The following is a 22,322-nucleotide window of genomic DNA, read 5'->3' as shown; positions in this document are numbered from 1 at the left end:
CAAGTTCTATCCTTCATCCATGGACATTCTTTTCAGCAATTTGGAAGCCTTTATGTTCCTGCAGTTGTTTGATGTGTTTCTTTTCTTGCCTTAGCTCTCAACAGATAAGACAGTAAAAGTCCTGAATATTTTGGAGAAGAATATTCAAGATGGATCAAAGCTTTCTACATTACTTAACCATGTGAGTTTCAAATTATATAATTTCACAACATGGTATAGAACAGAGTTTTCTTAATTTGAGTCCAGTTTAGTGATAGTTTCAAATACTGTGTATGTGTGTGAAAGGAATTTCTGATATAATATGTATGTATCGAGATTGCCAAATTTTAAGATTTGAAGTAAAATTCAATTGTTTATATTTTTTCAGTACGAAACATGTTTTACTATAGTACTGATAACTAACAGGTGTATTGGGAGCAACTGAGTTTTCTTTTGTTTCCATTTTAAATATTATAGTTTCATCCTGAAATATTCATGGTAACTGGTGTAATTTGCACCATTGGACATCTCTTCGCTACTTGCTACTTGCTCTCTTTGCTACGTGTCCATAAAACATCCCTTACACAATGAAAGAAGTGCTGCAGCTTTCACGTAGAGCATATTCTTCTCCTGAGCATTAAGGAGGAAGTGCTTTGTTTAGGTCTGCTGCAAAGTTAACGTCAATATAAACAAAATTAACAGGAAGTTTAAAATTTTAGGATTTTTTTTTCTGATATACCTAAAACTACATGGGGATTTGGACTTTTTATGAGATTGATATGTGGTATTTCACCTTTCATGTATTTCTTTATTTCTACACTTTCTAGTCAAAACAATATTCTAGCAAGAATAGAGTTCTTGAGTTTTATGGGAAAAAAAACCCTTGATCTACAGAATTAGAGAGTAATTAATCATATTGGAAAGGAAGAATTTGAACTTGCAAATGAAAACCAGAGACACATTATTTGTACCTAAATACTTTCATCTAGGTAGTTCATAGGGTTTTCAAAGTTTCAGTATACGGTTCTGAATTATTTCAGCAATATGAAAAATAAGTGAAAAGAAGGTGCTGGTTTACCTGCTCTGCTTCACTGTGATTTAAGTCTTTATGCTAATACTTTTAAAGTGATGTTTTTCTTTTAGCTTTTTGTAGTAAAACTCAAGATTATTAAGGAGTTAATGAAATTGTCCAATGATTGTAATTCAGAGACAAAGCTTTGATTAAAAAAAGAAGCAATCTTTTTCTCAAAACCTATTAAACATGATTCAAATCATTATGGCAAAGAAAGCCTCTGCTAAGGAGTGAGTTTACTTCTTTTACAGTGCAGTGAAGATATTCTGTGTTCATGTCAGGATGTTTTTCAGAGGCAGAGTGCACTTGCATATTCTTTTTATTTCCAAGATAACGAGCAAAAAAAGAATAGAGAATATTTAAAACTACTTGGGTTTTTTTTTAAGCGTCATTTGTGTAAGGAACAAATGACTTAAAGCCATTCTATGCAAGAAATTTACAGGCATCTCCTGATTTGCAGATTTCTGTTGATTTTACAAATATATATATATATATGATATATATAATGCACTGTAATATTGTTTTAGATTCTCTTACCCCAAAGTGAAAAAGTTTATATGGTTTCACCAACCCCTTATATTTACAAGGAAAGCCAACAGTGTTGAACTATGGTGTCATACAGGCAGGAGAGATTCTTTTTCTCTGCAGGCTATATCTGCATCAGAGAAGCTATGAAAAATTCTACTAGGTTTTGCTATAAATAATGTTATTACAATATTTAAATAATGCTGAGTGGTCATAATTAACCTCATGTATGTTTGTGTTTGTAACTTGTGCAAATACAGAAATACACAGAAATACAGATTCTGTACCCTGTGCTAAATCTAAATGGGCATATTTGATAAGATGTGTTTTAAACCCATTGATAATAGATGGGCTGGTCTATGAAGCAGAGAAAGTCGTGTACTTACGAGTTTCATGTGACTTGTAACAGTCTTTTTGTGTAAGAATTCCCTCTAGTGGCAAAAATTAAACTGATCAAAGCAGCAACCGGTGTGCATAGGTGACTGAAGACAACACTAGATGAATGACTTTAGATGTTGCTTAAGGTACATCAGTCTTAAGTAGAGTTATGTGGTAATCTTCCCTGATAGTGTTTCCCAATGATACACAGAAAGCTTCTTTGTGTTCTAGCAGAAGAATACAGTGAGACTTTGAAGACTTGTAACTTAGGGAGACATATTGCAAACATGTTGCTAGTAAAACAAACATTAATTGATTTCTAAAACAAACTATTTTTGTATCAAAAAGGAAATACAACATTTTATACATGCATGTATGTAAGTATATTAAGGTAATGTTATTGTCCTTTATTTGGTAAGGATAAAAATTTGACTTCTTGTTCACACTATCCTGTTTTTCTTGTCTGTTACAGAACAATGACACTGAAGATGAGGAAAGATTATGGAGAGATCTTATTATGGAAAGAGTGACAAAATCTGCTGATGCTTGTCTTACTGCTATCAATATTATGACATCACCAAATATGCCCAAAGCTGTATATATTGAGGATGTAATAGAAAGAGTTATTCAATACACAAAATTTCATTTGCAGAACACTCTCTATCCTCAGTATGATCCTGTGTACAGAGTGGATCCTCACGGTGGTTAGTATGCTAAGAAATTGTAAAAAATCTTTCCACATTAAATAACATGGAAACATAATCTACTGTACGATGATGCAAGTGATACGACTTTCTGGAGTAAGATTTTTATATGCAAGTCTTATACTGATAGTTCTTCCATATCACATACAGCATCCTGAATTAATGCTTTGTGTTAGTTTGAGGATGATGAAATGTAGAGTAAAAAAACAATGAATGAAATGCGTCCTCTGAATAACTTGGTCATATGACGTCTTGGTTTAGTGCAATGATGTCAATGTAACCAAAGGACTTAAACTGAAGTATTTAGAAGTTTGTCTGAAGTTCAACTTCTGTGTATAGTTATTATATATAGGAATAAGTCCTTTTTATAGTCATAACCTCTGTGTATATAATGATTTATGTCAGTGAAAACTGTTTAGCATTTAGCATTTTGTTGTCATATGCATACCTTTAGATGCGGGTATCCAACTTCAAGAACCTTTTTAAAAGTCTTGGCTCCAGAATTTAGAGCAATTACAAAAAATTAGTATCATGTGAAATTCTTGCTTTCCAGCTGATGCTACTAAATTGTTCTCTTCTGTACAAAGTTGCTTTTACAAAGCTGTAGTCGTGCAGTTATTTTGGGAACACTTTTTGAGGAAGATCATCTTTCTAATATTTGATGTGAAACATTGAAAAAAATTAATAAGATGTTTTTTATTTTTTAGGTGGTGTTTTAAGTTCAAAAGCAAAACGTGCCAAGTGTTCCACCCACAAGCAAAGAGTTATAGTGATGTTGTATAACAAAGTTTGTGACATTGTCAGCAGCTTGTCAGAGTTGCTAGAGATACAGCTTCTTACTGATACGACTATTCTTCAGGTAAGTTTTATCAGAAGAATTTCTGTCTGAGAATGTTTGTTTTTCTTTTCCCACAGAGAATATAAAGTATGATTGTCTCAGTGACATGAAGTGTGAAATCAATACAAACTTCTTGAATTATTAACATCAGAGTGAGTAGTGTGTTGTGTAGCAGGTAATCTGTAGAAGAACATTTAATGTTCAAATCTTTAATGGCTTTTCTTGTACATTTAAGAAAAGTTTAACCTGATAGTATTCAAATACAGAGTCATAGAATCATTTATGTTGGAAAAGACCTTTAAGGTCATCGAGTCCAACGGCAAATCTAACACTGCCAAGTCTACCACTAACCATGTCCCTAAGTGCCTACACATCTTTTAAATACCTCCAGGGATGGTGACTCAAGCACTTCCCTGGGCAGCCTGTTCCAGTCCTTGACAACCCTTTCAGTGAAGAAATTTTTCCTAATATCCAATCTAAACCTCCCCTGGCGCAACTTGCAGCTGTTTGCTGTTGTCCTATCAGTTGTTATCTGGGAGAAGAGACCGACACCCATCTCTCTACAACCTCCTTTCAGGCAGTTGTAGAGAGCGATGAGGTCTCCCCTCAGCCTCCTCTTCTCCAGGCTAAACAACCCCAGTTCCCTCAGCCGCTCCTCATAGGATTTGTTCTCTAACATCCTTTAATAACTTGGTTTGCAAATAATATGAAGTAATACATCTTGTTGAATACGTTACCTGCTGAATGAATAACTTACTTGTGAAACTGCATAAATAGCAGTTTGTTAGTCAAATACACTTATAATAATTTCTTTCCATTGATAGGTATCATCTATGGGAATAACACCTTTCTTTGTAGAAAATGTTAGTGAACTACAGTTATGTGCCATCAAATTAGTGACTGCAGTAAGTACTTTTTAATTTGCAGTTTCATATTCCTGTACTTCTGAGAGTTATTAGGGCATTTACATAGGCTGTATTTTCTCTCTGGTAGAGAATTGGAGTTTAGAACTAATTTTATTCTTGCATGTTTTTACAGTTCAAGATCATAATCTAGGAACAGTATTCAATCTACCTGAGCTGCCCCTATTTGCAGAGTACTCTATAGGAGAAATATCCTACTTAAAGAAGGAACTTCTTAATTTTGGCTATGTTGTAGAAAGTGTAAACACAAACCCCTTCCTCTTACCTGTCCTTTCTTGTCTTCAGAAATCTTAGCAATGTGGTTTTCCTTATTTCCTATGTTAAGATTTGAATTTATGCAATGGAATAAGGTGTAGAACTAGTAGGATACTTCTATGTAATAGAATAAATTCTTTTCCACAGAAGAGATGGCTATGTGAAAAATTCACAGGGCAGATAAAATATTATTTCAGGAAAAATGCAGCACAACACAGATGTGCTTGTTCAAGTGGGAGTTTTCCATCTTTGTAAGGATGACATATTCCAGTATTCTGTCTGAACAAAAGGAGAAGCAAACTCTACAATCCTGACCCTGTAAATTGAAAAAATACGTCATGTCAGGCAAAAATGAAAGCTTAGGATATGAAGTAAAACTGGTTTCTCAAATGTGCTCTACAACCATACATGTGTTCACTTAATTTATGTTACCACAGAGTTTTGCTCTGTACTGGAGTCTGAAAGCTTAGTGTTACACTGACTTTCCTATACAGTGTATTCTACCATTGACAGAATTTTTAAAACGTAAGGTATTTTTAAGAGCTATTACACATTTATGTTATTTGAAGATTTTAAAAAATCTATATTTGAAAAACTTTTTATGTATTTTATGAAGAAATGCTTGCTTTGAAAAAACAAAGTAATGCATTAAAAACAAGGCATGCATTAATTATAATTTATTTAAGTATCGTGTAAAGTGTGTGTTTCTATATATAATTTTTAAAATATATTTAACAAGCGATATTTTATGTAACAATAAATAATTTTCTAACAATCCTATAACTGTTAAATAGGTGTTCTCCAGGTATGAAAAACATAGGCAGTTAATACTAGAAGAAATTTTCACTTCCCTTGCGAGACTGCCAACTAGCAAGAGGAGTTTGAGAAACTTCAGGTAATTTCTGACATAGATTAATAACTTGTAAGCAGTAGCATTTATAGTTTTGTAGATGTAGGATTTTAGGCTTCAGTGTTAACTACTTCTTTAAAAATCTGTGACTTCACAAGCTGCGCTTTATTAGAGGTTGATATTTCAAAACAATGAAAGCAGAATTGCCTCACCAATGTCTTGTAATAATCACTGTTTCTTATGCCATCATATTTGTGCCTGCTTACCAAAATAATTGAAATGTCTTATTATTTTTCTCACTAAGGATGTAAATGACTGTAATGTTGGTGTGCATTCAGAGTTTTTTTGTTGGAAAATTATTTGGTTCTGTTTGTATGCAGTTATGTAATTTCTTCATTGCTAAAGCTTAATAGGAAAATTCTGGCTGAATTTCTTTGAGGACAAGAGCACCCTTTCCAGGAAGGAAATCATTCTAATATCCCTTTGAATTAGTTTCATTTGGGAACTACTCTGTTCACTTTAACTGTCTTTTAAGCACTTCAGCTGTATTTCAGTGCATCTTCAGAATAGTAGCATAGGTTCATGTTCAATCTGAGAAAGAATCTGACCTGAACTGGATTTCAGTTAAAATTGAGGTTGGGACATTTTAAATGTTTTTGAAACATTTGTTGCTGGTATTGATTTTGTTCCTTGCTTGCATACATCTTGCCCCCAGAGACAAATTGTCAGTTAAATATTTTGTCCGATCCGGGGTGGATGAACAGGAAATATCCAGGAAAAGAAATAGACTGAAACTTTGAACTTGAATTCAGGGACCCTAATGTTAACATAAGTGCTTATTCCTAGTATTTTCTATTGCTTTGGTTATAGACATCATGGAGATCTAGCAAATAGGAAAGTGGTAGGAGTAGGAGCACAAATGGTAGATACGCTTTTGAATTAGGACCTGTACCAGAAGGAAGTCACTATCTCAAGGCCACAATGACTGCGCTGTCTGTCTGTAGAATCCTAACTCTGGTCTGTTAAAGGGCATTGTCTAATTGTGGCTACAGTCATGAAGGGTACAGCTTAGAGAAAATTTGATAAGAAAAGGTTTTCTCTCTAAAAGTAGTCAAAGATAACTTCATAAAGATAATAATTACAATTTGTTTTGTGCCCAGTTAGTATTTTGATAATTCAGGGAGAACGATGTCAGGGATTATCACCTTTTCATATTATTAAGGGTAGCAATAGGTGGTGTTGATGTATGTATGGGTAGTAAACACCATACTGTTTCTCATTTTATATCATGGGAGAAACGTGGAGTGTATTCATATTGGTCTTACCAACTTAAAGACACACTTAAGACACACTTAGAGACACTTGCATGCTGAAGTTCATAGTCTGTTATGCTACCTCAGATTACCATAGGTGTACCATAGGTGTACTCTTGTAGAAGTCAGTCCAGCTCATGGTCACTATTTTCTGTTGTTTAAAAGTCCTGCACATCTCCCCCCCTCTCCCCCCCTCTCCCCCCCTCTCCCCCCCTCTCCCCCCCTCTCCCCCCCTCTCCCCCCCTCTCCCCCCCTCTCCCCCCCTCTCCCCCCCTCTCCCCCCCTCTCCCCCCCTCTCCCCCCCTCTCCCCCCCTCTTCCCCCGTCTCTGAGACACACACAGACACACACACAGAGACATACACATTATTAGGGCAACAGTTTGTTGGGGTTTTTTTTTTGTTGTGTTGGAAATGGATATGGCATTATACATAATAAGCCTATTAGTAAGTGGATTAGCATGTAGATGTTTGATTTATTAAATATTCCTGTAGACTTTTCGGCTGCTGAATTTCACAGATACTCTGATAGCCCATCTGTGGGTTGTCTGAGTTCATCTCTTCTGCCTAAGAATAATACTTACTGTTTTTCTTAGACCAAATCTTACTGTATAAGAGAGAAGCAAATGACTAGGTAAATGTCTAGAAAACAGATTTCTAGCTGTGGTAATAATTTTAGAAAGATATTATTTAGGACCAAAAATTTTTGGTTTGTGTTGTCTTTTTTGTTTAGTTTTAGTATTAATGCTGTCTTTTCTTATTAACAGGCTAAACAGCAGTGACACGGATGGAGAGCCTATGTATATTCAGATGGTAACGGCACTAGTTCTGCAGCTTATTCAATGTGTGGTGCACTTACCATCAGCAGAAAAAGATTCTAATTCAGAGGAGGAATCAAACAAGAAAGTAAGATATTTTTTAAAAGCCATTTTTTTTTTATGCAGGAATGACTTTGTGTGTTTGTAGGTATAATATTTTATTATGGTGCTCTAGTAATCAAACATTATAATTTTATGTCTGCTGTAATTATTTGATGCATGAGAAACGCTGATCTGGAAATCATTTATCTGCGTATGCTAAAATGATAGACAAATACATGTTATTATTTTTAGGTGGATCAAGATGTGCTTATTACTAACTCATATGAAACAGCCATGAGAACAGCACAAAACTTCCTTTCTATTTTCCTTAAGAAGTAAGTACTGTTGCATTCTTTAGCATATTGATGAAACCAACCCCAAATAAAGTCTGTCGTACCTTAAGACAAACATAACGACTTCGCAATGCACTGAATACCTACTCATAAAGTTATTTATAACAATATACTTTATAGATCCCTAAGAGAGCTACCCGTCTGGACAAAAATTTTTATGGAACAGAAATTCTGCAGAGAGTTCTTTATATATTTAAGAATCTGTTTGATAGTTCATGTAGGATCCTTTTAATAGGGGTCTGTTACTCATCTGAAGCCTGGAAAAGAAGGCTGAGTAAATATTTAAGTGGTAAAACCATATTCATTCAGTCATCAGAATGACAAAGATACAAAAAACCTAAAAATTACTTTCATTTAGCTAGAGTTAAGAATGTCAGTAGCTCAACAGAGGAAAAAAAAATAGTATACCTGAATAACCAAAGAATTTCTAAGAATAAGTCCTGAGGTTTTTATCATGTTAATTTCTACTCTTAACCTGAAAGGCTATTTAATAGCCATCTAGCAATCTGTCTGCATACTTTCTGGTATCATTAAAGTTAGGGATGCCACATATAAGTGAAACGCTATCAGGTATGTTATCTTTTGATTTTTTTACATTGTGATTTTAACCTTTGTGGAGCATAATACTGAGATGTCTTATCACTGTCAGATAAATCAGACCAAGTAATATAGACACAACACCTTCTAAACACTGCACTCCAGCTTGAGCTTTACAATTTTGCCTTCTTTGTCCATCCAAGTTAATGCAGACTTTAACTCAAAGCAATAAATAAAAAAATCTTGGGAACAAAATTCTACTATTGTGGATTAGCTGCTTTACTTGCAGTACAACTTGAGTGATAAGTGTTTAAACTATTTCTCCATAAATGAATAAAACAAATTTTCTGCTAATATTTCAGATTTTTTTTTAGAATTGCATAAATCTCTTCTTCTGATTAAACATAGGATTACTTCTGTTTATGTTAGAAGAAGAGCTTAAATGGTTCTTAAATTCGCTTACAAAATGCATTTTCGTTTAAACAGGTGTGGCAGTAAACAAGGGGAAGAAGACTACAGGCCACTGTTTGAGAACTTCATTCAAGATCTTCTTTCCACAGTCAATAAACCAGAATGGCCAGCTGCAGAGTTGCTACTTAGCTTATTAGGAAGGCTATTGGTAAGGGATTCTTGGGTTTAACTATTATATTAATTTATTTCTTATTACAATGAAGACTTTTTTGTTTCTGCTGAACCTACTACAGGAGTGCTTTCTGATTGTTGACACACATGCAGCATTTAAGGAATTTCTTAGTGTATTGCTATTATGTAATACACAGATAATAAAATTTGGGTTAGAGGATCATCGGTATGGAACTTGTTGAAGATCATATGTATACAGTTTCCCACTATTCCGTGATGTTTTCAACATGAAAAAATGCCATTGTATAGCATCTAATAAGTGTAGATATTCATTTGGAGTAAAGTTAGACTAATAGCTGTAATTATTCATATTGAATATTTTCTCTGGAGCATTCCTTTCAGAACCTGAAAACAAGTGGTTTGTTTTTTTACCAATAATAGCACTTACTTACGATATTTTACAGAATGTGAATATTTTGTTGACGTGTTTTTTGAGAGTTGTTCTGCCATATAACAATGTAATTAACGCAATAATTTGAGCTGTTTCTTGGAAAAATATTTTATGGTCCTGTTTCTGGTAAAATGTAGCTTTCTTTGTACTTGTAGCTTTCTTTATACTTTTGTGAATAATGAGGAAGTTGCATTGTGGTGCTTAACATCTATGCTATTGCAAAGGATATCTGCTGTATTAGTTGTCCAGTTTATTTTATGAAAAGATATATTTTAAAAAACTCTAACAGACATATCTATATATAGAGAGAGAGAGACCCAATAAAGGAAGAAACATGAATGTAAAGTAAGTAGTGTATCTGTGATGTAATAGTAAATTACACAATTTTATGCAGCATGGAAGTTAGGTGGAATTTTTTATAAGTTCAAGCAATCTCTTGTGAGAAGGATCAGTTGCATAAATAAATACTTGTTTTTAACAGTTTATTCTGTTTTTCTTAGGTTCACCAGTTCAGTAACAAATCTACAGAAATGGCATTAAGAGTTGCATCACTTGACTATCTTGGAACTGTGGCTGCAAGACTGAGGAAAGATGCAGTCACTAGCAAAATGGATCAAGGATCTATAGCCAGAATCCTCAAACAGGTATGTAAGAGGTCCCGTGCCAGCTGGATTGAGATGTATCCATTCAAATACTTGAAAATTTTGAAGATGTTTGAAAAACTGGCATTGTGGAGAATCAGTCTTCATTGTTCAGATTTCTGAATCAAATATTCTCAATTTATAAGCATCACATTTGTTAGCTCATGTCTTCCTTGCACCATCTCTGTAGTGATAATATGAAGGGGTTAATTATAGTGGTTAAGCCAGTTTTCTTGTGACAATACAGAGGAAATAATGGAGCAACAGTTGTATTCTATCTTAAGAGGCCTTAAAAATATGTATGTATGTGCATTTGCTATCACAAAGTAGTAACTGAGCTTCTGGCACTCAGAATATACAGGCTTTAGAGAGTTAAACTGTTAGGCCTGTAAGGTTAGTTTTAATGTGATGTAGCTTGTATTGGTCATATACAGTACATAGTATGATGAGAAAATCTCAGAACTTATGTATCCTTTTAAAAATGTAGACTTGCAGATTTCTTATGGATGCTATACATTTTTTTCTGAACTACTAACTTTTCTCAGCATGATCTAAAATTGAGTAGTCATATCAAGTTCGTTTCCCTTTCAATTACCTGAAAAGACTACAGATCTATTACATGTACTTTATAATGGCTGTTAGAGATTTATGTTGAAAGAAAAACTTCTGCACTTTGCAGGCATTCAAATAAAGAATCAAAATTCATCAACTCTTTTATGAGGCTGATACTTCCCATCACTTTTGTCGATTAGAATATTCTGCAACATATAGTGTCAAATCTTTATGTGCGTGGCTTAATATAATTTATATTTCTGTGTGCTAAGGGGTTATACTTCTCCTCTGTTGGCAGTGATTCTGACAATTCTAGACTTTGCAGGGAAATACTTTAGAAAAATCCTTTTCTCTTTCCTTATGTCCAGAAGTTATAATAGTATTGAAAGATATTCTAAAAAGATACATACCCAAGCAGTGACTTGAATTTTTCTATTTGTTTTGGGGTTTTTACAGGATCGGGCAGTAACTAGGCATTGGCATCTGCAGAAAATAAAATTGCTGTGGGCAATGAGTGCTAAAAGCATTTTTTCAGTTACTCAAGAAGCTTAACATCAGTGATGGTAGACAGTACCATCCATGCATTGTGGAAGGTGTGTACTATACAGAACCACCAGTCAGGGTAGACAGCATGTTGTTTATAAATTATTTTTAACGTAAGAGCAAATAAATGCTTGGAAATGTGTGCGTGACAGCTAAGCCTCAGTTTGCTGTTCAAATGGCAAGAAAATAAGAAGATCCATTGGTAGACATACTCAGCTGTCGTCATCGGAAATTTAAATTATTATTTCCATTCAGAAATGAACTTACACCTCTACAGATTTTTCTTTCCTGAATACTTAGACTTTGTTGGATCTTTCCTTCTATGCTCTGATATAATTACCAGGATATTCCCCAATGATTGATGAATGCTTATAACTCTCTCTACTGTGGTTTGGACTCATGACCCATAAAATTAGATTTAGGAGAAAATCTATTCTGTTTTGACATTTTTAAACAGTAGGTTTTTTCATAGAAATCTGTCATACATTGTCAAGTTGATTTGAACACTTGTGTATGCTTTTCATTAGTTTGTCTCTTGATACACTGATGTTCTGGGCTTTTAACTGTACCTTTCTCCACTTGCTGATGTTTGCAAGCTATATTATGTGCTGTATTTCTGACAAGATTCTCAATCTGTGCTGTTCATACAGAAGTTAAGATGGTTATAAGTTACGAGTTTTATTGCTGAAGAAGAAGAATGTTTTGCAGCTGAAGAATTTTAAGCCAGAAATTTTTCTAATTTTTCAATTATTTTTCTACTTTTGTTGTCAATATTGAATATGATTTGTTGTGGGCTTCACAGTTTCTCTCTGTTTGTTCTGGGTTTTTTACTTGCTAGAAAATAGTTAGGCAGTTAAGGTTCATGAAACAACCCTTTTATTCCGCCAGTTATCCACAGAATTTAACATTGGTTGAAGGCTGGAATTTCGAATCACAATTTGCACATATATTAGGATGCCAAATATCTATATAAACCTATATCAGTATTAAGTGCATTGTAGACATGTTTTGAACTCTTGAACTCATTCATTTGGAAAAAAAAATCATCCTTTTGTCTGCTGTAACATCAGCAACTGCAAGGATCTGCATATTTCAGTAAAATACTAAGGAAAAAAGGGTGGTTTATGGGTTTGGTTTTATGCTGTCTTGTAGATGTTGAGAAAGTTAGTTTCTGACTCATGCGCAAGTTCATTGATACTAATTTATTCTCTGTAACCTGTATATGGGGAGAAGTACAAGATCGTTGTTCAATTTATGTAGGCTAGAACTATATGATTATATATACATAGAATCATAGAACGGTTTGAGTTGGAAGGGACCTTTAAAGGTCGTCTATTCCAACACCCCATGCAATGAGCAGGGAAGTCTTCAACTAGATGAGGTTGCTCAGAGCCCCGTCCAACGTGGCCTTCAATATTTCCAGGGATGGGGCATCTACCACCTCTCTGGGCAACCTGTGCCAGTGTTTCACCACCCTTATCGTAAAAAATGTCTTCCTTATATCTAGTCCGAATCCACACTCTTTTAGTTTAAAACCATTCGCTCTTGTCCTGTCGCAACAGGCCCTGCTAAAAAGTCTGTCCCCATCTTTCTTATAAGCCCCCTTTAAGTGTTGAAAGGCCGCAATAAGGTCTCCCTGGAGCCTTCTCTTCTCCAGGCTGAACAGCCCCAGCTCTCTCAGCCTGTCCTCATAGGAGAGGTGTTCCATCCCTATGATCATTTTTGTGGCCCTCCTCTGGACCCGCTCCAACAGATCCATGTCTTTCCTGTGCTGAGGGCTCCAGAGCTGGACGCAGCACTGCAGGTGGGGTCTCACCAGGGCAGAGTAGAGGGGCAGAATCACCTCCCTCAACCTGCTGGCCACGCTGCTTTTGATGCAGCCCAGGATACAGTTGGCCTTCTGGGCTCTGAGCGCACATTGTCATCTCATGTCCAGCTTTTCATCCACCAGTACCCCCAAGTCCTTCTCAGCAGGGCTGCTCTCAATCTCTTCATCCCCCAGCCTGTATTGATACTGGGGGTTGCCCCGACCCAGGTGCAGGACCCTGCCCTTGGCCTTGTTGAACCTCATGAGGTTCAGAGGGGCCGACTTCTTGAGCTTGTCCAGGTCCCTCTGGATGGCATCCCGTCCCTCAGGCGTGTCAACTGCACCCCTCAGCTTGGTGTCATCTGCAAATTTTCTGAGGGTGCACTCGATCCCACTGTCTATGTCATTGATGAAGATATTAAACAGTATTGGTCCTAATACGGACCCCTGAGGGACACCACTCGTCACCGATCTCCGTCTGGACATTGAGCCATTGACCACCACTCTCTGCTTGCGACTATCCAACTAATTCCTTATCCACCAAACAATCCATCCATCAAATCCATCTCTCTCCAATTTAGAGAGAAGGATGTTGTGGGGAACCATGTCAAAGGCCTTACAGAAGCCCAGATAGATGACATCCGTAGCTCTTCCCTTGTCCACTGTAGTCACTCCATCACAGAAGGCCACTAGGTTGGTCATGGAGGACTTGCCCTTGCTGAAGCCCTGCTGGCTGTCTCCAATCACCTCCCGGGCCTCCATGTGCCTTATATACATAGCCCCTTGGAAAAAATACATTCTGTTTTTAAGATTTATACAGTTTAGATATTGCAAATCTGATACATAGTCTCCAGCACTAGTTTTCAGGTGAATATTTCATATGTAATGCTTTCTGTGCCTCTTAAAAGTGCTTCACAGGAAAACTAATATTACCCTATTCTGTAGATAGGCTTTATGCAGTAGATGACATTTTTTTTAACATGTGTGGGTTTTTTGAATCTTTTTGACTGGTAGAAACTTAGTTGAATCTCAGAGAGCATGATTCTTCAAATCATGGAGTTCAGAGGTGTTTGGGAAGAACCTCTGTAAGTTCTTTCCTAGATTGAGCACACGCACTGCACTTTCTCTGTATGGATGCTTTATCCCTAAAAACAGTTATAGCAAATATTTTTACAAAGGGATAAGTTGTGTTTACCTCTTTGATGTTTCCCATAGCTTTTTACTGTTGTCTGTTTCACATTTCTTTTTATTTTACTTTTTTGCCTTTTATCCCTTGTTCACCTGAGAAGTCACTGTTTTGGTATTTAATATTTGTGAGACAGCTAATGGTGACACTTATAGGTTAAACCTTGTGACATTCTGCTACGTGTGATTTCAGCCCTTCTTTTTTCCTCCATGACAGAGGACCTTCACACAAGATCATAGAATGAAAATTAATCAAATCAGTCAGTCTGTTTTAAAACTATCTTACTCTGCTCTTAATCTTTTTTAGACTTTAAAGCCACAGTCTCTATGCAGTTTATAAGTAATTGGTTAAAAAATTGTTAATGTTCTGCAATTATCAAAACAACTGACTTCAGTGTATTTTATATGTGCACATACAGATTTTCAGGTTATAATTACCACTGTGCAATATTCTGTTTTATAACTAGCTTTCTACTTCTGACAGGTTTCAGGAGGGGAAGATGAAATTCAACAGCTGCAAAAGGCTTTACTAGATTATCTGGATGAGAACACAGAAACTGATGCATCATTAGTGGTAAATTTCAGCTTTCTGATATCAAGTGAATATAAAAATAATTTCAGTAACATGTACTGAATAAAATTATTTTCCGTTATGCATATTAGTGCTTCAATTAAATTGTCACCCTAACATATATTGTTGATTGTGTTTTCCAAAATATTGTTGATGCATTAGATTCACTTAATCTCATTATAAATCTGTTAATTTTCCTTTTCTGTATCTGTTGGTTTTGTTTTCTGTGAATCCTGCTATATTTCTCCAGTTTTCTCGGAAGTTTTATATAGCTCAGTGGTTCCGTGATACAACTATGGAGACAGAGAAAGCAATGAAATCTCAGAAGGATGAGGATTCATCTGAAGGAACTCATCATGCAAAAGATGTTGAGACCACAGGACAAATTATGCATAGAGCAGAAAGTCGCAAAAAGTTTCTTCGCAGCATCATTAAAACTGCTCCATCTCAGTTCAGTACATTAAAGTATGTTTCAGTACCACTTATTTCTTTACTAGCCATGCATTTAATGTTTCAAATCATTTTTGACAAACGTCCTAATTAACTTGTGGAATTTGTTGCAGGATGAATTCTGATACTGTGGACTACGAAGACGCATGTTTGATTGTTCGCTACTTGGCCTCTATGAGGCCGTTTGCCCAGAGCTTCGATATTTATTTGACACAGGTAAACTGTGCCAGAAGTCTTAGTACAGTGAGATACAGTTGGTTTCTGATTCCAAACACTTTTGCGGTAGTGTGCCATATCTGTTCATTGTTGAGCACAGGTATATAACAGGCCATGATAACACCATGTGCTTTCATATTCTATATTGATGACATAAGTGATTATGTTTCTTTTTCTTGCATGCATTTCATATGTTATATTGTACGTGCATTATTTTATTTGCCCATGTATGTGTATGACAAAATCATTATCATTAGATGTATGCAGTAAGAGGATAATTACAAAACATTGAAATCATTTTCACAGTTTCTGTAAGATGCATGCTCATTTGGTAATACTAACTCATGAAATTGACCTTAATTTGATTTGAAAATACAAGCCAGCTTGGTCAGTTGCTTGCAGTGCATGTTACTGTCACTTTGGAAGCTGTTGTTTGACCAGTTTGTTTCTTTGCTTTTTCTGGGAGAAGGGCACTAACATGTTGGCATGGTGACATATTTGAACTCCAGTACTAATTCAGGTTGTGTTACTTGTATTGATCTGCATACAGAGCCATTCTTAAAATTATAGCGCCCAAATCCAACTCTCCTGTTACAAGAACCATGGTGAAAGCCACAACTGAATGACAAAAGTAGAGTTTAAAAAGAAGGGACTTAAAGTGAACATATGGACCCTGTGTTGGACCCGTCTTAAAGATTTAGCAAATCCCAGTAAATATCCATGCTCAGTTATCACTGCCGTGGAACATCGCTGGCATGCACCTTTTTACCGTCTGAGAAGATATATTCCGTTTTTAGTGGATAGATACTCTTATTTTAGTTAAATTGTTTGCATGTTATTCTGCTGCATTTTTGCCTGTTAAACATTGTTTGCTACCTTCCCAAAGCAATTGAATCTTTGTTTTTGTTCTCTTATTAGATTCTGCGTGTACTTGGTGAAAATGCAATTGCTGTTCGAACAAAAGCCATGAAGTGTTTGTCTGAGGTTGTTGCTGTAGACCCCAGTATTCTAGCCAGGGTAAAAAAAGGAAATATCCATCATGCATGTACATTCTTCTGTAATGCTTAAAATAAATCTTCATGTCTTATTTTGAATCTGTGTTTCATTTGTTCTTTTTAGCTGGATATGCAACGAGGTGTTCATGGACGGTTAATGGATAACTCCACTAGTGTACGAGAAGCAGCTGTGGAGCTGCTTGGCCGATTTGTGCTCTGTCGTCCTCAGCTTGCTGAGCAGTATTATGACATGCTGATTGAAAGAATATTGGTACGGTGACTTGTGATATTTATGATAAAATAAGTGGCACTGGAAAATCTGTTTTTAACTGAGTTTATATGTTCAATAATATGGAGTGATGATCCCAAGAGTAAATTATATCTTATTGTTTTAATGGGGAGCATCATGCTTTTAAGACCAACCTTGTAAAATGCATCACTTGTTTCCAGTGAGGCTTTGTTACATCGAGAGGTAAACATGTATAGAAAGTTGTACCACATCAGAATGAGGATTATATTCCTTTTGATTCCATTATTAAGGCACAAATTAGGTGAAATGAGGAATTTTGCACATCTCAAGTGTGAGATATGGGTCATTGAGGGCAGTTCAGTAGTGTGGGTGATGAAAGATCTAAAACACAGTAATCTAAAGATGCCATTTGTAATCCAAAAGAAAAAAAAGATAAAACTACTTTGCTTTTCTATGCTATTTGTAGTGTCCTAAAGGGCTTCTTATTAGAGTTTTTGTACAAAAAGTTTTTTTGTCTGGGGGTTCAGATAAAATACAATGTTAATTTAACTGTAAGATAACACTAGCTCTTAGCATCCATGTCAGGTTTTTAGTCAAATACTACTCATTTGCTATAGTTACATGATAAAACATGTTTGTGAAGGGTTTTGGAGATAAGTAGCTTCATGTGCATATGAGCATGCATAAAGCAGTTCATCCTGACATTTAGACTCAACAGGTTTTGAATAAGATAATATGAAGTGAAGCTCCTCATCCATCTCCTTAGATGAAGCCTAGGAAAATAGAAAAGATTGCTGCGTGTATCTTATCCATAAGGTTTATCCAAAGGCTTGAAGTATTACAGTCCAGATCTACAAAGAATCTTGTGTGTTCCAACAAAATAGCTAAACCATCATCACATCTAGCTTGTAAGCGCTTGAATTAAGAAGTGAAATTATACATTTGCAACATCGTGAGCTCTTATATGGGAGGGTATAAATAGAGGAAGCGTTTCAGCATTCTGGGGACTCAGCCAGAACCTTTAGAATTGTTGCAAATAAAGTGGTACAAGTTATGCTGACCTTTTGTATAAATGCACTCCAGAATATTTTAGCTGCCTTTTCTAAATAAATTTTGCAAGTCAGATTGGGTGATCTTCAAACATTAATTCATATAATAAGTACATTAATTCATATAATAAATACAGTAATTCATATTTTTTATTTGTTTTCAAGAGTGTAATGCTTTTCTCTTCACAGGACACTGGTATCAGTGTCAGAAAAAGAGTCATAAAGATACTTAGGGATATATGCATTGAACAACCGACATTTCCCAAAATTACAGAGATGTGTGTGAAAATGATTCGGAGAGTCAATGACGAAGAAGGCATTAAGGTAGAATGAAACATATCCTTCAGAATTTTAATTATTGTTCCTTTACTGTTTCTGTATTTTGACAAAAAAAAAAAAAGTATTGCATTGCTTCTTTATAATATTTATGACTTTTACTCACTTTTACTTTTGGGGAGCAAATATTTTAGCTTTCTAAAATGCTCTCTGATTTGTTTTTCTTTCTTTTCTATCTTCTATTTTCTTGAAGTTCTTGCTGACAATCAAAAGATTTTAAAAAGTTATTTTCTAGAGTTTTTTTTTTTCTTCTTGCAAGTGTTGTCTCTGGTACTTCTCTTTTCTAACAAGTGAAATTGGCATATAACAACATCAGAAAAAATGAGGCATTATCTTCAACGTATTTTTTATCTTTCCATGAATGAGGAGAGCTTCTTACAACCATATGCCTTATAAGTAATTCGGGAATAATTTTGTTCACTTTCATTCTATTCCGTTTTTTCCTCCATCCAAAAACATTTGAAGGGAACGTACTTCCTATGTTTGGGTAGAGAGACTTGGCTTCTCTCTCTTTCCCATGTTGTCACAGCTGTTTTGAAAACTCCAAAGTAACCTACCGTTGCTCCTAGTTCTGCTGTGGAAATTATAGTCTTGTGTTCAGTTGTCAGCTTCTCAGAGTGTTTTCCTGAGGAATGCAAATTAATGCAGGAAGGTGGTAACTCCATTTCTGTAGCATCAGTTCCTAGTGATCATTTTGCTGAAACTTGCTTAGAGGTCAATATAATTCCTGTAATAGTCGATCTGGGTCTGTCTCAGATAACATTTCCTACAACAGTCCCACTTAGGTTGAATAATTCCTTATGAAATGGCATGCATCATCAACAAATCTACTATATGGATGTGTTAGAAATAATACCTGTGTGCCAGGATAAGTTTGTTTATTTCTGCTAAATTTTTTTTTTCCCTTCAGAAATTAGTAAATGAGACATTCCAGAAGCTCTGGTTTACTCCAACTCCACACCATGACAAAGAAGCAATGACAAGGAAAATACTAAACATCACTGATGTGGTATGTTAAACAAATTTGAGTTAAGTTGTGTGCAAAATTTGATTATGTTTTTAATATCTTTGAAATATTGTCTGCAGTTTTTTAGAATACAGTAATTTAATTGTCAGATGGTTTTCTTTTTATATCTCCTGGCATTGACTATATGCCAAAATTATTCATCTGATGGAACAGGCTGTAGGAAACTTTAAATGCTCACTAATCTGCTGGCAATGATAACTGGGATCACACTATATTCAGGTTGTATAAAATACTTGTTCAGTTAAAACATAACAAATTTCTATTATATTTAACATTTTCCAGGAATTGCTAGTAGCAGCCTATAGTTAAGCTTAACTAAGAAGTTGTCTTTTAGAAGAAAATTTTCCTCGAACAATTGATAACATTTATTTTGAAAGGTTAATAAGCTGTTTTAACACACATAGGGTCATGTTCTCATTCAGGGCAAACTAGTATCTGCATAATTGTATCTACTTTTTAGGAGCAGCAAATTAAATAGCATGTCTTCAAAATAACAAAATTTGTTTCAAATAAAATGCTTTGATTTGTAGTGAAAATGTGTTGTGTAAAATCACTGTGCTGAGAAGGTGTTTTAATATCAATTATTGATGTAAAGATGTAAATATCAAATGATGTAAATATCAAATAAAATTATTTGCTACATTACTTACAATTATTGGTTTAAACTTCATCCTGCTTTTCAATATTTTTACAAAATGGTAGTCTAGTGTGCATTTTTCCAGACTAGAGAAGTCAGTCAATTTGACTTCAGCTTAACTCTCAGTTCTCCTGCCAATTCTACAGGAGCACCTGTGAGCTGTTCCTGACATATGGTACCAGTGAAGTCTTGGTTTGTTTATATGAAAATATGTATAAACATATATATACACACATGTTCATTTTTAACATGTCAGGCTGGTATTTGTGCTTTAATCTGTGCAAAATGTTCTACAAAACCAAAATGTGGTTTACGTTAGAGCCAGCAATCTCTAGTAAAATGTGTAAGCTTTGTGTTGAATACAAATTCTGGGGTCACGTAAATGGTGAGAACTATTTTTCAAATGCAGAAGACAGTTTCTAACCTCCAAAGATATAAAATCGTTGTACTGAATGCATATGAAAATATATCTATGCATGTTTACTGGTCTTTTAAGATAACATCTGTATTGAAGTAATTTTTCCTCAGATGCCTTTTTTATTAACCAGTTTATTCTCAAAAATACTTCTAGGTTGCAGCTTGTAGAGATACAGGGTATGATTGGTTTGAACAGCTTCTTCAAAATGTAAGTAATGAATTTTGAATATATGGTACAACCATTGATAGAATTTTAACATTTCTTTTGGTACCAAAACACTTAGAAGGGGGACTATAAGAGCAATCCTTTACAGTAGACAAATTCAATTCATGTCCTTTAAACATCTGACCTTTGCCAGTCTTCATTGCTGCAATTTTCTTGTCTCTGACATTAGTTTCTGTCCTTCCGTACGATATGTTTTAAAAATACTTCACATCTTGGTTTTGGGAGGGGTTTTGTTTGGTTGATTTTAATTTCATAGACTCTTCAATAGTGAATGACATAACATGAAGTCCACAGCTAAGATACTTAATTCTGAATTGAGGCATCTAGTGTAATGTAGATTTTTAAAAATTATACATAAGTGTATTTTCACATCCAATATATTTGTTACATAGTTTATAGAAGCAGTGAATCTTCAGAGTATAGGTTACTTCTATATGCTATTTTACTCTGATTTTTCTAAAAATTGAGCTTGCTTTGTTTATATCTCTTAACCTGTGTTATCATTTCCTATACATCTTGTATGCACTGGTTAATTTTCAAGCAAAAAAACCCTTTTGATTTTACTTTAGCCTGGAGTGCCATGAAAATAGGTAGCCAAGTAAACCAGAGCTTCTTAATGCCTGCACTGAAGAAAAGTCTATAGTATGGTCTCAATCCTTCTTAGATATTAAAGGGTGTTCATGGACACAATTTCAGTACCCAAGGTCATATGGAAGAAGGCTAACTGATTAAAATGTTCATAAAACCATATTTCATCTTTGTTTGATATTTTTGCTTAGTGTCAAAAACAATATTCCTTTTGAATTCGCTCTTTTTTGCCTCTAAGCGTTTTAAAAGCCTTCCAACTCCTATTAGTTACTGCTGGCAAGTATGAATACATTATTGTTTTCTGTATTATTTCATTAAGCACAAAGTTATCTTTCATCCCTGTGCAAAAATCAGTAGAACTTCTCTGGTTTTTTATTGCGGTTAATTTTTCTTTACTTCTCTTGCATTTTGGTTTGATTTTTTACTTCCCTTAATTTTTTCTTCACCATATAACTTTTATAGAGAAGTTAAATAAATACTTTTGTAGTGCAAAATCCTTGTGTATCTGTAGTAATGGTTATAAAACAAGCATGTTTCCAATGTAAATGAATGCACCCTTAATACTAAATCATTTTCTGTTTCATCTGCTACAGCTGTTGAAGTCAGAAGAGGATGCCTCTTACAAACCTGTGAAGAAAGCCTGTACTCAACTTGTTGACAATTTGGTTGAGCACATTCTTAAATATGAGGAATCTTTATCAGGTAATATTATTTACATCCCAGCAGCTAAACCCTTTTGAATTTTGTATGATACTGTAACAGTGGTTGTTCAAATCGCTATTGCAAAAAGTTACTGTTACAGAATGCCTGTTACAAAACTGATGGTAATGAATTATTGCTTTTAAGTTCATTATGAACTTTTGAGCACTGTACAATAATGAAGCTTCCCTAATTTTCACTAGCTAACCACAATAATAGAACGACTTTTAAAATAACTTGTTCAAACATTTGGATCACTAAAACCAAAACAAACGTGGCAAGTTTTATTCACATTAGTATATTCTACAGGTGTAATAGGAATCGTTGGCTGGGCCAGTGTTCTGTGTACAGTAAATAGTTTAAAAACCAGTGATGTCTTTGGAGCATCTTTGCTTCTTTTTTTCACGTATTTTGTGATCACATACAAATGTTAACACATTATGTTCTCACCTCTAATCTAATAAGAATATTCTGTATTGATCTTGAAAGAGATGTAATGAAAGAGATATTCGAAT

General features: G+C 34.9%; 1 protein-coding gene across 9 annotated transcripts in view; it reads left to right on the top strand.

Moving 5' to 3' along the window:
* Positions 1 to 22,322, top strand: part of NIPBL (NIPBL cohesin loading factor) — a 160,318-nt gene that overhangs the window by 123,287 nt on the left and 14,709 nt on the right. For all 9 annotated transcript variants that reach the window (XM_075137831.1, XM_075137836.1, XM_075137835.1 and 6 more), the window contains 18 exons: positions 95 to 181; positions 2,427 to 2,658; positions 3,366 to 3,517; positions 4,321 to 4,401; positions 5,469 to 5,569; positions 7,603 to 7,741; positions 7,948 to 8,030; positions 9,072 to 9,204; positions 10,119 to 10,262; positions 14,831 to 14,920; positions 15,168 to 15,382; positions 15,481 to 15,583; positions 16,502 to 16,600; positions 16,703 to 16,849; positions 18,067 to 18,201; positions 19,124 to 19,222; positions 20,449 to 20,502; positions 21,702 to 21,810. In XM_075137831.1, the coding sequence (XP_074993932.1) occupies positions 95 to 181; positions 2,427 to 2,658; positions 3,366 to 3,517; positions 4,321 to 4,401; positions 5,469 to 5,569; positions 7,603 to 7,741; positions 7,948 to 8,030; positions 9,072 to 9,204; positions 10,119 to 10,262; positions 14,831 to 14,920; positions 15,168 to 15,382; positions 15,481 to 15,583; positions 16,502 to 16,600; positions 16,703 to 16,849; positions 18,067 to 18,201; positions 19,124 to 19,222; positions 20,449 to 20,502; positions 21,702 to 21,810 (2,203 nt within the window). The remainder of the gene's footprint in view (positions 1 to 94; positions 182 to 2,426; positions 2,659 to 3,365; positions 3,518 to 4,320; positions 4,402 to 5,468; positions 5,570 to 7,602; positions 7,742 to 7,947; positions 8,031 to 9,071; positions 9,205 to 10,118; positions 10,263 to 14,830; positions 14,921 to 15,167; positions 15,383 to 15,480; positions 15,584 to 16,501; positions 16,601 to 16,702; positions 16,850 to 18,066; positions 18,202 to 19,123; positions 19,223 to 20,448; positions 20,503 to 21,701; positions 21,811 to 22,322) is intronic.

Source organism: Calonectris borealis, chromosome Z, assembly GCF_964195595.1.
Source record: "Calonectris borealis chromosome Z, bCalBor7.hap1.2, whole genome shotgun sequence".
Classification (NCBI taxonomy): domain Eukaryota; kingdom Metazoa; phylum Chordata; class Aves; order Procellariiformes; family Procellariidae; genus Calonectris; species Calonectris borealis.
Note: the sequence above shows the minus strand (reverse complement) of the source record. Positions and strands in the feature narration are given on the sequence as shown.